Source organism: Dysidea avara, chromosome 2, assembly GCF_963678975.1.
Source record: "Dysidea avara chromosome 2, odDysAvar1.4, whole genome shotgun sequence".
In the NCBI taxonomy this organism is placed as follows: domain Eukaryota; kingdom Metazoa; phylum Porifera; class Demospongiae; order Dictyoceratida; family Dysideidae; genus Dysidea; species Dysidea avara.
In genome coordinates, this window is record NC_089273.1 from 44985909 (window position 1) to 45006348 (window position 20440).

The following is a 20440-nucleotide window of genomic DNA, read 5'->3' on the forward strand; positions in this document are numbered from 1 at the left end:
TTTACCATTTTGGCCTTTGCAGATGGTTGTGAAGTCTTAAAAGCTGTTTAAAAGCCTCTGAAGGTCTTAAACAACAGCAGAACGACAATTATTTTAGAGGCGCTTAGTACGGACGAAGGTGCAGGGTGACAATTTCATAGCTAGTTTGGCTTTGTTTTGCTTTAATTTCAGGTGAATTTGTAATAAATGCTAATAAAATGTGCATATTTTCGTGAGTTATATATAAGCTGATCTTGGCCTGTAGCATTTTAATCAGAAGTATGGCTCCTCCACGAGGGGAGGGGGGGCATTTGCCCCAAATGCCCCATCCTGGATCCGCCATTGGGATGAATAGACCAAGTTATGGGCCATTCAGGTCTCAAAACTGGCTTAAATGAAAGGAAATTCACAGCACAGGTCTTTATTCAACAACACGGAGCTGTACACTGAGCCCGAGTCCGGTAAAGCCACATACGTACAGCCATTCCCAGAGCTCCATTAAGGCCCCACACCACATGTACAGATCACCACTAGGCTTGGAAAAGCAACCAGCAATAGCAGACCACTCAAGTCTTTTTGATGGTGAAAGATAGTTTATTCATGCATGTGTATCTTTGTGTTCTTTGCAAAAAAATTGAATCTGCTGACATGGGCGATAAGACCAAATCCAGTCACATTTGTATTTCTCATGTACATATTTGTGAAGTAACTATAAGCAAAAGAAATTGTTTACTTTTGATAAAAGCACCAAACTTGGTACAACATTTTCCTTACTCATGTTACATATTTCATATTAGATAAGGAGACATTTTAATTTCTGTAACAACTTTAGACAAGCTGTAGGACAAGGAGTCCTACAGGTCTAGACCTTCAGCACTCAAGCTGTAAAGTCTTAATAAATAAATAAAAAGTACATAAATAAATAAATAAATAGCTAAATAAATAAATAAATAAAATAAAAACAAATAATTACCAATCATACTACATGTAAAGAACCTGACAATAAAGATGTTATTGAAAAAGCCATAAAACTATTTAATAGTAAACATATTATGTAAAACTTTTTATCTTCAGACAGGCAAAGTATATGGTAGATCCAGAAAGCTGGTAAAGGGAATGTCCATTCAGGTCAGTATGTAGTTGTAATCTTCAAAGGCACAGGGGCTATGCTGTAGAAAGTCATAGATGTGAAAAATATTTAGTGTTTCTATTAGACTGTGTCTGTACATACTTTTACACTTGAAAATTGGTACCTTCAAAAGAGTAACGAAAGCTTTTCCAACTGCACCTGTAAAATTTGAAATACACTCTAGTTATCCAAACCCATTGGGACCAGGGGTAGTCCATAAGTCTGAAAGGTCCGTATCTCTGAAACTGTGTAAATAAGCATAAAGAATTTTTTTAAATATCAGCAGTTTCGACTACCCTAATAGAACAGTCACTACTCTAATAGAGCAGTCATTTCCATAGTTTGGTTAACCAAGAATCTGGATAACTGAGGTTCCACTGTGAATTCATACTGCAAAATCAAAAACAATTTAGGTACTTGTATGGATTTTTATCAACTATTTATTATTTATTAGTTAATTATTAAGGCTTTACAACACAAGTGCTGAAGGTCTGTAGGACAACTGGTCCTACAACCTGTTTAAAGTTGTTACATAAGGCGTGTTTGAAAAGGTGGAGAAGGAGAAAAAATCCATGACTGGACCTGGGCAGCCTTGAACCTGCAGCCAACTACCTAAAATTGCTTTAATAGCCTGTTTTAAAAGTTACAAAATAATTAATGCTCTATAAGGCAATGATTTTAATGCAAATACGTCAAATAATTTAGTAATACCTGTATACACTGTTAAAATGAAGAGTAACCACAACTCTCATGGAGTTCCCAGAGTAGGGAGGATTTAACACCCCTGGAGAGTAATCATTACTCTAAAGGAGTAACTGGGGAGTAACACATGCTCTGAAGGTGGTGTCACTTACTCTTCAGAGTAATGGTCAGTGTTGGACAATTTACTTTGTAAAAGTAACTAGTTACATATTACATATTACTTGCAACTGAACTATTTAGTTACAGCTACATATTACTCATAAAATAAAGTAACTATAATAATATTACATATTATATTACTTTGTGTCCACAGCCTTAAGCTGTCACGTGTGAAACTACCACCTTATCACGTTACGTGATTGCGCTGTGGGACAATGCGCAAATCTTGGTTATAAGTAAGAAGCTGGTGAATAAGCTTCATTCAGTAGGCTTCGTTACTTCGTTGTAGCTAGGCGTTACTCAGAGGATAACTAACGAGATTAGTAACTTCGTTATTTGTAGTAATAATATTACATAATATTAGACTCGTTACAGTAATTATATTACTTAGGTAATGCGTTACATTTGTTAGTAAAGTAACTTGAGTTATATTACCTGTTTTTATAACGTATTTCGTTATATTACTTTGTCACTACAAAAGTAATAATATTTTGTAACGCGCGCGTTACTTATGTAACGCGTTACTCCCAACACTGGTAATGGTTATTCTCTTCAGGGTGTTGGTTACTCTCCATGCACTGTAAAAATTTAGTAGTGATTGGCTCTGCCACAATACTCGCTACTTTTAAGTAGTGACATTCACTACTTTTTGTAGTGAACATCACTACTTTTTGCAGCGAACATCACTACTTGGTGGTCAATGTAGTGACGTTCACTACAAAATTAGTAGTGAACGTCATTACACAAAAATAGTGAGTATTGTGGCAGACATTAGTAGTGACGTTCACTACATTTAGTAGTGACGTTCACTAGTTTGTTTTGTGTGGGGTGTTAAATCCTCCCTACACTGGGAACTCTTCAGAGTGGTGGTTACTCTGTATTTTTAACAGTGTACCTTTACTCAACTTTCACATTATGCTGTTTTTATCCCAACATTTTTTGACAAAATTTGCTGCTAAGTCACCCCACTACATAATTCTGATGATTGATTGCTTTTTGTTTCTTACTATATAGGTACCATCAGTTTACATAGTTTGAGTACAGACTTCACTACTGAACTAATTAAAACTTAGAAGAAGTAAGTAGAATTGAGTGTTTGCAAAAAGGAATCTTCCATGCACAAACATGTAGAAATTAAATGTGTCATGTATGTAGAGTTATGCACACACTATACTAGTATACTACTGTAGCTAGTTGTATCAACCAGTTGTCACTTTTCTTATCAAACCACCTATTATGAAAACCTCGCACTATAACATCTTTTCTAAGTTTGTATATCTTTTGGTATATATTTTGAATACCATGATATCTGTAGTATAACATATACAAATATATACCAGGGGCGGATCTAGGATTTCAGAAGTGGGGTGCTAGCATGCATGGGCATTACTAATAGCTGATTTGATAAGAAAAGCAACAACTGGCTGATACAACTAGCTACAGTAGTATAGTGTGGGAATAACACTTAGCATGCGGAACATGCTCTATCTAGGGGGTCACAGCCTGCATGACAGGTCCTGCTATTCTAAATTACATCATCACCTGTGTGGTAATATAATTTAGCTTAGGCATAGCTACACATAGCTCTGCTGTTAAGCTTACCTGCCTATACATCATTGTGCTTACATCATTTCAGTGTACAATGCATGTCACAACTAATGTGTTTAATGTACACACGTAAATGGTACTGAAGTTCATTGCTTGGTTCTCATTACATTGAATTTATACAGTTATAATATGGAGATATTATGCAAAGGGTGCTTATAATGTGTAACATATATATACATGCACAATACACCAAGTCCTGCGCTATAGGGCAGGTAGCAATGCTACACAGTAAAGACTAACTAGTGAAGGTCACTACTAAATGTAGTGAACATCACTACTAATGTCTGCCACAATACTCACTATTTTTGTGTAGTGACGTTCACTACAAATTTTGTAGTGAATGTCACTACCATGTAGTGATGTTCACTACAATGTGGTGAGGTCACTACAAAAAGGTAGTGAAGGTCACTACAAAAGTAGTGAACGTCACTATACAAAAATAGTGAGTATTGTGGCAGAAATTAGTAGTGAAATTCACTACTAATTTTTTTACAGTGTATGTTGATTTCGTTTTGATATCAGTGAGTTAAAGTCGATGAATGATGTTACAAGTATTGCCTGCATGTTAATTAGGACAGGTACACGTGCACACCTGTGTGGTAAACATAATTGTACACATTATGATATTTGTCTTAGCTTAGTTCACTGCTATGGCCGCAATATGAGCTTTCAGGCTTAAAAGTGATCACCATGAATGCATGCTGTGTGACTGATATTTAATGCTTAGTTACGACTTTTAGTTAGTGCAGACATGGTCCTACACATAGGGAAGTAGTAATATTATAAAATCAAGCATAATGAAGAGACTTATTAAGCTTGGAATAAAATAATTGTAAAACTTGCTATAAGCTGTAAAAATCTTGGGTGCAAAATCAAAGGTGGCAACCTCCAGTAATGGTAATTCATAATGTGTCTGTATTGGGACATTTTGGTGTGCCCAGGGGAAACTTTAGTTTTTACAGTGTATATATAAAGTATACTGGAGGGTGAAATAGCTTGTTAGTGGCACTGGGCCTGCCCTTTGGATCCTGAGTCAGATGTGGTAAATTGAACCCATTATCATGACAAAGGGTTGTGTGCTGGTATGCATGTGATCAAGCTAGACTGTATAAAGTTTAAAGTGTCCTACAGACCTTCGCTGTAAAGCCTTAATTAATTATAAATAAAATAAACTACATGCCATAATCATCAAGGTCAATTATCCTTATGCTGCCTCTGATACCCCCTCTGTACTGCTGTGAACTTGAAATGTTGATAAACAAAGTGCTCTCTCAGTTTATAATTACTCAGCCAACAAAGCTCATACCTCTGCCATCTTTAGATTTATGTTACATCAAGTTTCACATGCATTGCCTGGCCTCAGGAACTTCTTATAACACAGCCAATTGATGCACTCACACTTATGCAGACTGCGACTACCAGCTGACAGCATGAGAGCTAGCAATTCTCCAGTACCCAGTGGGTACTGGGACTTTTTTGATTATCTGTAGCTAGGCATCCTAACTGGCATCATACTATACATAATGAAACATGTAAAGTTGAGCTAGAATGCCCTTGACTCCTTTCACCACAGCACAAACATTCAAAGAAACTGGCCAAATCATTATCATAGTTTAGGAGTTCCTTCTCATCAAATCATTTATTATTATTATCAAGAGTTCATACAAATACAAGTAGCCGTGGCTATTATGAACTCTTATTATATTGTGTCACTGTGCAGGAAAATCATGTACGATTAATGCACAGGTGTAATTATAAAAGTGTCCAAATCATTACAAACTCAGTGTGTGTGAGAGCGTTAACAATGTTCTGGGGTAGGTTATTCCATAGTTTAATCACTGATGGGAAGAAGGAAAATTTAAAAATTGGGCCACTCTAGCCATAAGTGTAATAGGGCGAACCATTGCTTTATAAAGGAGACATGCATTAAAACATCAGCGTGCAAAGATGGTTCTCTCTTGAAGAAAGGCACAGCATGATCCCCTACTCCATCTGACAACATAGAGAGTAGAGGCGCGTAAGCGCCTATCATCTATACATTGTAACGCGCACTACTATAAGCGCCTGTAACACGTCATCTTGTATTGTACTTTCAACCAGGCGGGCGATTGTTGTTCAGAATGAGTTTCCTTCGCTTGTTCGCCGTTATTGTCATCGTCTTCGCTAGCGCAGTGTGTGGAATTCCTACTGGTGGAAAATTTGACAGGACTAAATTGGTGATCGAGTCAAAGAACAATTCACAAGTAAGGAATATGGTACTATGATGGTACATTCTATTGTACTGCTGACTTGTTTCGTTGCGTTGGCAGTAATGTGAGATGTACGGATACAGTATTCCCCCGAATGATTATCTTCGCATTCGTTAACGTGTTGTGCTTTAATTAGAATTTACTTTGTTTAGACCCATCACCTAGCTCTACAGAAAGGCGGGACAGTATGTATAAGAAATGCAAAAGCAAGTAAGAGATATGGTTTTTTTTGCTGTGGGAAATTATGTTATTGTGTGTTGTAGCTTAGAGTTGTGTTGTGTGTACAGCAAGGTGTACTGTTTGTGTGATTTTAAGCATAGGAGATTTTAACTGTGAACTGTGTAAAAAACCTTAGCACCCGGTCTTTTGATGAAGCTAGATGAATGAAACCATTTTGTAATGCGTAATAATGTTGTGGTAATGGCAATAATATTACAGTGTAACGTAAATTATCTCTCTATAAAAATGGCTTTGCTATGAGGCTTGAATAAAGAGTAATCATTTTCAGCATGTGATTATCGAATGATGTGGGGTCATGTGATAAGAATTCAGGATGGCGGCACCTCTTCTCAAGTGACTATAGGAACATGCGCGCAAGCATTTATGTGACCAGATTTCATATAACAAGGCTTCCACACACACAAAATCAAACTTACGTTTTTACCAGAAATGGATTGCTGGTCTAATACATTATCATATTCCACACTGTACTTCCTTCAGCACTGGCAAGTCTGGTTTCTGTAGCAGCTTTCTTCCAACCCTGTCAAGCCACGAGTGGGAGATCGGCATCATTAAATGGCCATGGCTTTGTGATAATGGTGTGTGGTGAACTGGGACTTCACAGAGAGCTCACCAATAGTGTTCCCAGTCAATTTGGAGTGATTTGAGGGCCATGGAGGGCCCAAACTTGGCCTCTGGATTTCACTGGGCTTCTTACTTCATTTTATACCCCTATATTGAGCCCACCCCCCACCCTCCCACCCTATTACTGCCACCTGTGATATTATTAGCCGCTCAAAAAAAGCTGCCCAAAACAGGGCAAATTTTGGGTATCAGAAATTAATACACCCACTCACTTATAGCTAGTAAATAGATGAATAATTGGTGCAAATTTTGTTTGCACAGCTGTAGGCACTGGGAAGTTATTACACAATGATTACTTAAAATCGTCATATCTCCTAACGAAGTTTTGTGCGTCGAAGCCTTGTTTTGTCAAATTCAGTCACATATGGTGATGTGGCTGGTGAGTTCCTTTGTTGAAACATTTGCCACCATGAGATGTTTCATGGGCTTTTTCAGCGATCCTATTCCTTATTCAAAAAAATTAGTATAGTTTCCTTTGTTTGTATTAAAGTCCATAGATCTATTTGTCAAAAATGTTGTGAATTGAATGTTGGGGTAAATATGATGATCCTTCACATATATAGGCTATTTTTTTAAACCAGGCGCACGCCCACAGCCGGCCGAAGGCCGGCTGTGGGCGTGAGCCTGGTTTACTGTAATTGTTTCCGTAAAAGTGTGTGTGTGTGTACCTATCTATCTACCTATCTACCTATCTACCTATGTTTGTCCGTACGCACCCACGTGAGCAAAATCGTTTAATAACGGTAAAAGCAGCTTTTACGTAAGAAGTAAAAGTGAAATGAAGTCTGTATTAAACTTCTGCACAGGTGAACTTTGCTCTGAGGTGGTTTCTTTTCGGCGGACTGAAATACGGGTGTGGTGACTTTCCTCAGACTACCTTCCTCTTGAGGTTTTCAGGCATTTAGCAACTGAAAAACAACGGTGCAGGCCTCGTACACTGCCAGGAATAGCCTATCGCTTCGAGTTGAAAGGGGGCGTATCCGTTACGTACGCGAACGAAAATGAAGAGCAGCTTTGAGGCTTTGTCGAGAGAATTTGTGGGAAAAAACACGTTAGTCACACTATAAAACAGTTTAGAAGATAGTTTTGTGCGTAATATGTTGGTTAAAGCGGTTTATTTAACAAACGCTTCCTTAGCAGTGCATAGCAACGTAATTGAACGAATTACGAATATTTCATGAATTACGAAATACGAGAAATAGCTAATTATATTATCAAACTACCCTATTGTAAAGTAGTAATACATAGTTGGTTAATTCATAGTAGTGTATACTGTCTATAGTTATTCCAGATGAGTTAGCTAGCTGCTTGGCGCCTGGTTTTTAGAAGTAGCACAACATCAACTTGTTTTGTTTGTTTTTGAGTTCAATTCTCTATATGCTTTATTATTGAATGCTGTTAATAGCTCAGCAAAGATTTCTTTGTTGATCTTGTGGCAAGCTTGAGACCCAGCCTCTGATAGGCAGCACCTTACTACAATCCTTTATTTCGTTAGTACTTTTTAATAAAACCTTTTTATAGTGTGGTTCCTTCATTTCTCATGATCAATAGAACTTTTTTTTTGTGGTTAAGTAGGCTGTAGGTTCAGGTTTTGGTATAAATATGTTATGTGAAATGTGTTTGTACCGTTCATTGGTCCATCTTTTAGTGTGGGGTTACCCATTATCCTTATCCCAAATAACATCAGAAATTGCAAACAGATGCTCCATTTGGGGGACTCCAACATATTTGAATGTGAGTCCTAATGGAGCTTAATAAGAAATTGAATCAATATATAATCCTGGAAGAAGATTTCGACCTATAACTAACAGGTATAGATATAAGGGTATAAAATCTATTGCTGGATTAGAATTTTCAGTTGGTTTTCCAAGTTGAGTAGAAGCACTATTTGTTTCTTTATTGTGAAAAGCAGATCTGGTAGTTTCGCCTTGATATCTCGTTTCTACCAATCTTCAAAATATTGATTGCCATTAGTAGCAATACTCAAAAATTACTCCAAAATGTGAGTCCCCCAAATAGAAAATTTGTGTAACGTCATTTTGGATAAGGCTTACTGCTGTTTATTTATGTGCTCATATGAACATATTTTGTATACAGCTCCTGATGTGACGTTTACCGTCAGAGTGACTATGTATGAATATGCATGTGCTAATATTGGGGTAAGTGTGTGTGTGTAGTGTAGTGTGTTTGTGTGTGTGTGTGTGTTGTGTGTGTGTTGTGTGTGTGTTGTGTGGCAGTATAGCCAAGTGGTTAGGGTATTGGCCTGGTAATCAAAAGGTTTCAGGTTTGATTCCCAGCTGGCCACTTTGGTGCTGTTGTTGTTTCCTTGAGCAAGAAACTTTACTCACATTGCTCCAGTCTACCCAGCTGTTTAAATGCGGACCTGGTGGCCTGGTGCCAACTGGGATAGCAGACCACTCAGCTGTAGCATCAATGGATACCTGAGGAAACAAATGCCCAACTGTCCATGTCTGATATGGCAGTTGACGGCCCAGGTGGGACTTCGGGTGCCCACATCTTCACCTGTGAGACATGTTACACTCTCCTGCAGGCTACTAGTCCTGCCCCAGGAGGGTATGCCTGTGCTAACTGATAACGCCTGAGTAGTGCACAGGTGCTCCAGTGCTGGCTACTGGGCAGCATGACCGCACGGCTGAAGGCTTTGCGTAGTGTGTGTAGTGATGTGCAATATGTGATATATATCATGATTAAAGTTTTTATATCGCGATATGATATAGAATCTTTATATCGTGATATAAGCCTAAGTTTAAATTTTAGGATTAAATGTACCCAAGATGTCATTGTACACTGTACTTTTTTTTTGATAAATGAGTTTGCCATGTTGTATGCCAATCATGTAACACTGTCACACCTTAGATCAAAGGAGCCGCCTAGGCTACATTTCTTATGTCGTATGTAGCCTGGGCTACAACTGGGCAGTGATTATATAGACGTTGAGGCCGAAATCAATTGTGGAGATCATTTAATATTCACGTGATTAGGATGCACGATGCGGATTTTGCAATGAAAACCACTCAGAGGGAGAGCGTTTTGTTATCCTCTCCATCCTACGAGTTGAAAAACGTTAAGCTAAGATGAGAACTAGTACTATAGCTTGTTCATCGATCATTTCCACACATTTTCGAATATGGACACGCCCCCATCACAAAGCTACCACTCTACTAGCAAGCTTACCTATCTAGGCTTTTAGTGAACTCCATACTTTTTCCATAAACGATTCAATAGCACTGATTAAAACATTAAACTCATGTAATTGAAATTCTCTGTGAAAAAAAAATTCTCCGTTATATCTCTGGGATATGTCCGTCCATCGTAACTGATCATAACCAGAACGTACCAGCTGCTGACCCATAATCAAATTTTTAGATATTCATATATAATATATCCAATGGCTGCACTCGTATTGGCTTGGGTGATTGATTGCCCTGTACATATTAGCTGTAACATGGGACATTCAGGCTTTGCCTGACATATATGCCATCTGCCCTCGGGCCTGTGGGCAGTTGGGCATACATATCAGGCAAAGCCCTCATGCCCGTGTTACAACTATTACATGTACCATGTTGTATTATACTTCTAGTACATCAGTGCTACAAGTGTTATCAGTGTAAATACACTAGCTGAGTGATGAGTTGTATATTGTGATATATATCATCATGATATCAAGAGTTCATAATATAAAGTAGTAAGAGTGTATATTATAAACTCTTGATGATATGTTGCGTACAATAATCGTGATAGGAAAATATCCTATATCGCACACCACTAGTGTGTGTTGCTGAAACGATTATTCGGTTATTTGACTATTTGGTCGATGTGACACTATTCGATTTGTTAACACACTATTCAAATAATCGTTAGCATTTTGTACACTGTATTCCGATGGAAAAGCCAGCCTTGAAACTTAAGATATTGAATGAAGTGATGTATCTTTGCTGTAAAAATTCTATTTTAGAAATAGCTCTTAGACTTTACCTTGCTCCCTAACAAAAGGTTTCAGGACTTATTCATAGAATAATAAGCTTAAAGAATAATCAAATATTCGGTTGTTTTGTTCACAACTATTCGAATAGTAAAAATTGCTATTCGTTTCATCGCTGTGTGTGTGTTTTACATAGGCTGTTCCTTTTGATGGTTTGAAATGTAAATAAGTAACAGCTACAGAGTTACAAACCAAAATCCAACTGTAAATCGTAGGGTCAAGAATCTCTAATACAATTTTAAGTCACCAAGAGGTGGCAGATGTCAAAAACTTTGTACCAGGGAATTTCATACTGAACACCCAAATCCTTAACTAGGGATTTTCAACCAAATTAAAATTTTTTTACATTCCTTAGATTCTTTTGTGTGGCAAATATTGTGCTTTTAGAATCATTTTAGTGCAAACCCCACCTCAATTGATGGTTCCTATCTAGAGATAACAAGTAAAAGAAGTTGGTAGAGTGGTGATTTTTGAATACAACATTTTCAGGGCTTTCCAGTACATTATATGGCACCAAGCTCAATATCCTAAGTGTCATATATTTGAATATGAATCTTAAAATTTTTACCACATAACCACTCAATGTAGTAAAATACATGAGCTATGTAGGTAAAAATGATCACTCCTTTATAGAATAACCAAACGTAATGTTTTTGATCAAGTCAATATTTGCTAACAATATATTGCATGTTCTGATAATACACAGTATATAAAGCTGAAAAGCCGTCCGTCCATCACGCCGCTTACTCACCAAACTTGCTGTGAATTGACACAATCTGTGCTGATAATGAAGCACTCATCATCCGGCTACTCTAAGATTGTTATCACAAGTTCACGCGTGCTTCCCTTCATTTTCTACAGTGCGTAGAAGACCAAGGTGTAGAGAAAACTCGAGCAACATTCCTTTGAAAACCACAGCACATACAGTTCAAGTGGTAGAACGCCTGACTAGCATGTAAGAGGTTGTGGGTTTGAATCCAGGTGTTGGCAGATTTTTTTCTTTCTACTCAATACCTTTTTGTGCACACGATTTTGAAACACGACTTTTAGCTCATCGTATCTTGGCATGCAAAGTACGTATCGATGCGGCACCTTAGCAAAATTAAACACACATCATCAGGCAACTCGAGTGTTGTTGTAACAAATCAATATGTGCTTTTATAGGGCGATGAAGGCACTGGTGTAGGGAAGGATCACCGAAAAGTTGAGCTACATTACTGTCAAAACCACAGATAAACAACTGTGGCGATTTGTGCACCTCCCTTAACCATAACCAAGCTGGGCTCAATCCCTGCCTAGGTCATAACTTTTTTTTCACTTTTGGGACCTTTTTGATGCACTTTTTGTTCTATCTGTTCCATGCAAGTCTTCATCTACAAACTCTTTTGCTCAGTTTTTCAGTACTAACGCTTAACTGCTTCACATCATTGGGACTCTTATAGCACTTTTGGGATAGGGCAGGCAAATTGCCAACATATTTGCCCATCTGTGTGTTGGTCCAGTGTGTTGTATTAGAGTAGGTAATAGCTTCTTTCACCAGTATCCAGAATATCTACATCTTTGTTTTAAGCACATAGCATAGGTGTGCACTGACATGCAAACTGTTTGTTAAGATTTACCTCATTACTGCTGTAGTAAATAGGCAGCTTGCATGATTGGACAGATACTACTGTGCATCTGAAAAATGATAATACTGGAACCATGCAGATACCGTAGTTTACACCGAGGAACTGCGTTTGACCTGGCACAACTGTTTCACTATAATCCTGCTTACATGCTTTCACTCTAAATGATCGTACATTACCTTAATTACACTGCAGGTGTTTTAAAACTGGGTTTTTGTATGACAAGAATTGTATGTGTCACTGCAACAAAGTGCATAGCATAGGACAAGTTCTGAACCTTTGTTTGCCATGCAGTAACTATATTTGCAAATTGTGTTGGCTTTAAGTTATACCCAAGTTCATTTCTCTTTGTGACAGTTGGTAAGGTAAACATCGTGTAGAAACTGAAACTGTACCATGTGTACACCACCTGTATATAATGTAATGTAGGTATACTGTATATACAATTGCCTTAGCTCACATCAGGTTAACTAATTAGCCTTACATGCTCATTATTAAGATTATTTCACTGTATTTACTGCATAAGGATCATGTACTTAAAAGCACTATCGACATGCATGCTACACAGCAAATAATTGACGCTAGTATTTATGCTTGATTCCCAGTAATACTATTGTCACATTAGTTGTCTTGCATGTAAAGCAGCGAAAGTTTTGTTTGTTCTTTACAGCACGTTTAAGTCACTGGTAGGGAAGACGCATTGAATAATTGAACTACATTCCTGTCAAAACCACAAATAAACTTTGGTGTTTTGCTTCATTGATTTCAGCAGGATGGCATAACGAAACCTCATGCTCTTTAAAAATGTGACATCATCATGTACTCTACATAGCTACATGAGCAGTGATGGTGTTTAATGCTTGGTCCCTCTTCCTGGCATTAAAATGTTTAATGTGGAGATGGTCCTGCACGTAGGGCAGGTACCAATGCTAGTACCACATATATTTAGAGAGTAGTGCTGTGAATCTGCAAAGTTTACTAAAACCGGTTATTGGAAGGTGGATATTGACCTGTTATTGTACTAAATGTGCCTGTTGGAAGCCTTAGGGTGGTACCAAAGTGACCATCAACATCCTGCCTTACAACAACAGTTATTACAATCACATGTTTACACATGCTTTGAGGTTATGTTATGATGTTAACACTTTTCAGCAGGGTTAATTTATGGTTTACCAAGTGGGTGGGCAAAACCAGTTTAAAGGTTTCTTAGCCAATAATTGGCTTGCCCTAGACAATACTGGTTAATAACCGGTTTTTCCATACTGTTTCGCAACACTATTAGAGAGTGATATTGCATAACAGAGTGAACTTTGGCATCACAGGTCACAGCTAACAACTACTTTATAAAACATGACAATCATATTGTAACATATACAGTATTATTCTAAGGTTGCCTTTTTGGATACCACTTTACTTTATTTGCCACGTAAAAGTATGGAGGATGGTAATTATTATATAATTATTATGACATCACTACATAATCAAGGGCAGTAATAAACTGTCCCTGACCAGAAATACAGTCATTGCAGCCTCAACGAGTAGACAATAACAGGAGTAGGTACATCAGTATATCTATACAGGCAGTTATGAAGCCTTGCAAGGTTCATACATGTACTTTACTGTTTCCTCAGAAGTTACACATGACCTTGCATGCTATAAAGCAATTCCACACAACACAACACACTGCTCACTTTCAAACTACACTTGGATTGATCCTGATGGATGCCTTGAACACCAGGGTGGTTGTTACACAGGATTCTGAACAGTCCTAGATGGTGGTATACCTTTTTACATGGTGTATTTTTTGTTGTGAACCACCGGAAAATGTCTTTGGGTAAAAGCAAACTCCGAAAATCAGCTTATGGCTGGCTTTGGGCCATATAGAGTGCAATAATATACAAAAAAAATCACACAAGAACAGCCAAATTGTGGAAAAAAAAGGGTGAGGCCTTTAGCCTGGGTGGAAAATTTGGGAAATCAAAGGTTGCGGCTGAGAAATGGCTGCAATGATATACATTTTGATGATGAGTACAATTTTTATCATTGTAGCCATTCACCTTTGACTTTACAACATTCAGGCCATTGAAGACCACACCCTTTTTTCACAGCTTGGCTGTTTTTTTGCGCAAAATTTATTACAGCAGTTTCTGTAGTGGTCTTATTCATGTGCCCTTTTATCCCTATAGGATGGTGAAATGGATGCAGGTTTCGTCATATGTTCAAACAGCTATACAAGAGAACTTTCAACTAAAGCAGAAAACGACATTGTCGATTTTAATAAAACTTGGGTATGTACATATTACCATTTTTGTACTGGCAGTTAAAGCTAGTGATAATAAAGCCGGGTACATGTGCTCACTCCTCAGGTGCTATGCTCTGCGTCCAGAGGATTATATAGACTTTTGTAGTTGTTGTCTTATAGTTGCTGTGTATTAGGTATACTTTCTGCCACAATGCAATCTGAAAAGTTCAACTTTTCGTTCCAAATAATGCCCACCACAAACATTTTGTTTTCTGTATCTATTACTTCTTGCTGCAATGTTAGTTTGCACAATTCATGTCAAACTGTTATGAAACGTGACCAACCTTCTCTGTTATTTACCCTAAGAGTCCATTCAGCTCATTAGGAAGAGTGATGTTAGTACTTTACTATACCTGCAGCTGTCTTGAACCATCATATCCCAGTGTGTGGGAGTGTCAAAGTGTGATAACCTTGCAATAGTTTAGTTAGCCATACCTAGCGATAATTTTATCACCCTGTGACAGAACCAATCCGACTAGTTCGTGACATAACGACCGTGAATGGTATTGTTACCAATGGAGCAAATAACCCCCCCCCCCCCCCCCCCAAAAAAAAAGAGCAAACACCGAGTGCAATGGTTAAACTTAGGTTAATCGCAGTATACTACAGTGGAACCTCACTATTATGGACATTTTGGGACCCAGAATATTTGGTCATATTTTGCTGTAATATAGAGGTTTTCCTCTTTCAGAGGTAAAAATGTATTAACCAGACCTGTTGGGACCAAAATTTTTGTCCTTATTATGGAGGTTTTTTTTCTATGGTGTCCTTAATTTGGGGAGTTTGTTAAGAGAGGTTCCACTGTATTGCGATGATTTAAAAGTAAATGCCAAGAAGCAGTCTGTCAATTTCCGGTCTGACCATCAGACTGATCAGCACGGTAGTGCTAAGTGGTTTCATAAACGGTACAGTATTGTTAACTTGATATTGTGGTATAACCAAATTATCAGTATGCCTTAGTTTGATGCAATTTTAGACCTGTAGTTCAACTCTAACATTGTCAATGACAACAGAATTGTGTTGAAAGCTGATTGCAATATAGCTGCGTACCCACTTATATGTACAGTAGACCCTCGATTATCTGAACCCCATTTGTTTTAGGCAATGGCTAAAGTGTTCAGATAAGTGAATAGTTCGGATAACTGAAGCACATAATTATATTTATATACAGAGCTCTGTTGAAATACTCTAATAGAACATACACTTGTATTCAGAATACTCTAATAGAACAGTCATTTCCAATTTTGGGTAAACGAGGGTTGGATAACCGAAGGTCTACTGTACTGTAAATGCACTTCTTCGCACAGGATGTTATTTTAGCTATGGAAAGAATTGTGTTTTATAGTCCGCAGTATTTACAGTAATTGAAAACTGGATGGTATTAAAATCTGATACTGCAATATATTGTTGTAGTGCTCAGTACTAGTGTATGATGAAGAACCAACTTTTGTCAATAACCACTGGCCTCATCAGAGTAATCCTCATCAAATGTCAAGTCTTTTTAACCCTTGCACACCACGTGATGCCATTCCACCAACCCCAGACAAAGGTGAATCATACGTACCTACTTCATAAAATTGATAGTTATAGCTTATATACAGTGTTTCTCTAGTAGCTACGAAGTTAAATCTCACAATTCAGACAAAATCTTGTGTGCACTAACAGGAACTTAATTTAAAGTGGCTCAGAACAGTTTTAATAAGGCTTCAACAGTGTTAATGTTAGCTATCACATTAGCAGTGAGGCTTAACTATAATCATTACTGTGGTTGACCACCAGTTCCTGTCATTTGCAAATGAATATGATTGTTGCATAAGCACAGATCATCACAGAATTTAATGAGATCGCTGCGTGCTCTTATTACAAGCCTCGATACAAAAACAAACTAGTCGCCAGTTTTTTCAAGATACGACTGTCAAATTTTGGATGGGTAAGCAGTAGTAAATAAGCTGCAATTTTGCGGAAGCCGATTTTTAATACTCGCTTCCGCCTGGTGGTGGCAAATAAAAAAAGTGTTACAAATCTTTGTGTGACATGGGTAGAATTAACATGTGAACTAAAGACGTTATAAGAGAAATAGTTCCGCACAATGGTAGATACTCTAGTAAATAGTGTCTAATAGCAAATCCAGCCCCATAGTGCCAAGAGCAATGGAAGAGTACACTCTGAAGGGCTAAATTTGTAACTTGCACTACACGCATCCTAGAGAGTTCCTATTTGTTGTATAGGGTAGAGAAAAGGTGCTTCATAGATTTCTGCTTGTACAAGGCACTTCATGACGATAGCTTGCTTGTTTTAGGCCCTATAAATTTCATGGTGTGGAGCCATACGGAAACTGTTCCCAGAGCAATCATGATGTACATAGCTTAGCTACTGTTTGACAAGTAGACGACCGCAGAAATTAATGTTTTCGTTTTACTGACCTAATGACTTTGCACTTAACTGAGTTTAGTGGAGAAACATAAGATTTAGTTGAAGCAGATTGCTGCCCACCCAACCATAGCAATAAAAATTTAGTAAAATTGTTGACTAAATGATAGCAGTTTTGTTTACATGACATTCAGTAAAACAATTGTGATTATCACGATAGCCAAACATTTGCCTATCTCTATGGCCTATTGGTATCAACTCTAGTATGTAATTGATATTCTCAGTTTTAAAGTGAGCTGAAAGAAATATTCTGTGTATACTACGTATCCCACTAGGGACCTGTGAGAAAGCTTAAAAGTCTGTGTGTGAATACAGGGAGTCAGAAACATGTAACTAAAATGTGAAAAATGTAGAAAAAAATCCAGACCCAGTGGTGACTTGATCCCCAGCAGCATGCATATTACATTACAATTTAAATAATGATGTGACGATGTGTCTATATTTGTACTGTAGGTCATCAAAGATCCGAGTTGCTTCGCTGACAACGAGCCTGATACAAAAGGAGACGATAATACAACAGAAGATCCTGGTACAACAGAAGATCCTGGTACATCAGAAGATTCTGGTCAAAGTAAAAGATCCACCACTTCTGATACCTCTAAAAATGTTGAATCGACTCCAAAGCCTGGTGAAAATTCTGAGCAACCAACCCCCCAGGGATCCACACATAAGGTTAATATCTGTATGTCAAGTATTGTGGTATTGAATAAGTGATTCCCTAGCATTGCAGTGAACCTTGTTTCATCAGGTCACTGCATATTAATGTCACCTACAGTGTAGTAGTATTACAGTGAATCCACAGAATTTATCATTTATGTAAAAGTGACCTGCCTAATGTATCTCCGTCTTTGAGACCTTTGTATGTATCCATATATGGCATAATTTGATGCATGCATACATAGTGGCAGACTGAATCATTATTTGGATTCATGTTCTAGAACATTTTAATGTCCAGTTCTTGTACTGATTATTGATACGGGTACATGTCCCCGTATTGATGGCCGATTTATAAGCTGATCTGATAATCAGTTCAGCTTGCTTGCTGTTTAGAGTTGAGATTTTGTTTAGTGACGGTTTGGGTGACTGGTATGCTCCTACATATACAATGTATATTATAATTGTTAACTGTGGTTAATGTTGGGATGTTATTTCTACCAATAGTGTACCGAAAGCCTATTCAATATCACACACACTGGAATGTATATTGTGACTGTTGAGGTTACGACTAACCCAAAGGGAGCTAGTGTAGAGCAGTTCAACTTCTCATGTAAGCACTTTGTATTGTGTTGTAGTTGTTTATGTAGGTAGGTGACATGTCTTAACCTCGTGATGTGTTGGGGTGGTATGCGTGATTGCACTACCTAGCATTAGGATTCATGCATTAGAATACAGTTTACTCTTGGGTATCTGTGTCTCTGTTTCCCGAACTCTCCATCCCAAATGAGACTGAGATTTTTGTTGGTTTTGTGCTTTCTATTAGAGTGAATGAGTGTTCTATTAGAGGAATTAGCGGAATTTGAAAATAAGCTTTATTTGTTTGAGGAATTTTATTTATCTCAGCACTTTTTTCATCCTCTAACTGGATGTGTATTGTACTAGTTGATACTGAGGTGCAGATGACTTGAGATTCCTTTGAGAGCATGAGATGGATAGTGTCATGTGATCACACCTACTTAGCTTCTGATGTGTGTCATATTTACACAATATTCTCTAAGAAAGATAAATATGTATGTGTGTCATCGTGTGTTATTGATAACACTGTATGTAAGAAGAAGAGCATTTTACTAGTTAAAGTACAGCCATATGTGTGCCTTTTTCGGTTCCTAATCGTATGATTATATGCTTAGAAATTTTCTTGTATTGCAGTATCATAAATAGTCTGTCTTCAATGATATTGTGTTGTCATACTCCTGCTACATTGAAAAGTTGTCTTCTAATTGTTTAACATATTGACACCATGTTTTTACATTTTAGTATCAGGTGCACTATACTGCTTAAATGTTGATGTAGCTTAATTTGTTCTTGCTCATATCAACGTGTTTTGTTTATTTATTTGTTTATTATCTTGCAGCATTTATTAACGGTTAATTGTGTGGGTGGGTGTTTCTGTGATTCATTAAAATTAATGTATCACTTTGACACCTCAGATCAAAGGAAACCACATCGGATAATGCCCCGAACATAGGGTGATATCGTGATATGGACATGACCTTAAATGTCTTTGAAGCTAATTCCTTTGATTCTATACGTATTTTGAACTTAAAAGTTTTACATTGTGAGTTTGAGTTTAGGATAGACTCTAATATATTAGTTTGGCTAGTGGATAGCGTTAATAGTTTAGCAGCTAGGTATCAGTGGGTTGTTTTTCTGCAAAGCACGTTTCAACACACGACAAGATTGCTCAGACATTCTCAAGGTCAGGATCCTATATTCAAAATTACTGACCAGCACCATAGCCTACTTTGAATATCCATAACAGGATTACGTATATGGCTAGCGTAACTCGTTAACAGCTAAGTAATGCCTTCAGACAAGCATAGCTTCAAGCATAGCTTGATATCGGTTAATGCTACAGGCTTAATTTTTTCACTGTTTGATGTGGCTTCAGTTTGATGGATGCCTTGTGGCATACTGCAATACCCACAATGTATGCTTCATGGAATTACCAGTGTCCTCCTTTGTGTTCCAATTATCTTTGCTGACAGCGCAAGGTGTCTATTCGCGGTAGCTGTGCATAGTGGCTTCCCTGTGTTAGACTATGGTATGGCTTATTTACAGGGTTACTAAATCACTTAGTTACCTGACATGCTCATTTAGTCACCTACACATGTTCATTTAGTAACCTGCCCTCAAGCAATTCTGTTCATGATAAATAATTATAACACAAAAGGCACACTGCAGTACTTGATAGTAATGTAATACTATTCTTCTCCGTGTTCTGCGAATAATTCTGGACAAATAGTAGACTAAGTGGCATATCTACTGTAGCTCTAGCTGTTACTCTGGTTACTGGTCAAATAAATATTTTTGTGGGTGCTGTAAGGACTTCAGGAAGAAATCGTTCCGGTGTTCTGCGTTGCTTTTTCACCCCACACTCATGCTCTGGCTATAAAGGTACGTACTTTAAACCATAGTCTAAATAAGTTAGATACCGCGACCAACGGGAACTAAGTGATTTAGTAATCCTTCAGGCCCTTAGTAGTGCCCTCGGTGTGCTCCGGACGTTACAGCCCTGGGTCAGGGTTATTTAATCGCTTAGTTCCCTTGGTCTTGGTGTCTATCTACTATTTAGTGACAGAAGTAAGTTTTCCGTTGTGACTGGATTGATTGTAGAGGTTCTTCTCGTAAGGTTTTTTTATTTGTATCACTATGTGAACATAGCTGAAATGG

The 20440-nt window shown here is 37.7% G+C and overlaps 1 protein-coding gene across 1 annotated transcript in view; it reads left to right on the forward strand.

The window, feature by feature from the left end:
- Positions 1-5628: 5628 nt before the first annotated feature.
- The window catches only part of LOC136247445 (transmembrane protein 87A-like), a 73653-nt gene continuing 58841 nt past the window's right edge, over positions 5629-20440 (forward strand). Inside the window, exons 1-6 of the mRNA XM_066039163.1 lie at positions 5629-5820; positions 5979-6036; positions 8788-8849; positions 14505-14606; positions 17504-17722; positions 18212-18317. Coding sequence (XP_065895235.1) covers positions 5698-5820; positions 5979-6036; positions 8788-8849; positions 14505-14606; positions 17504-17722; positions 18212-18317 — 670 coding nt within the window. The 5' untranslated portion in view covers positions 5629-5697. The remainder of the gene's footprint in view (positions 5821-5978; positions 6037-8787; positions 8850-14504; positions 14607-17503; positions 17723-18211; positions 18318-20440) is intronic.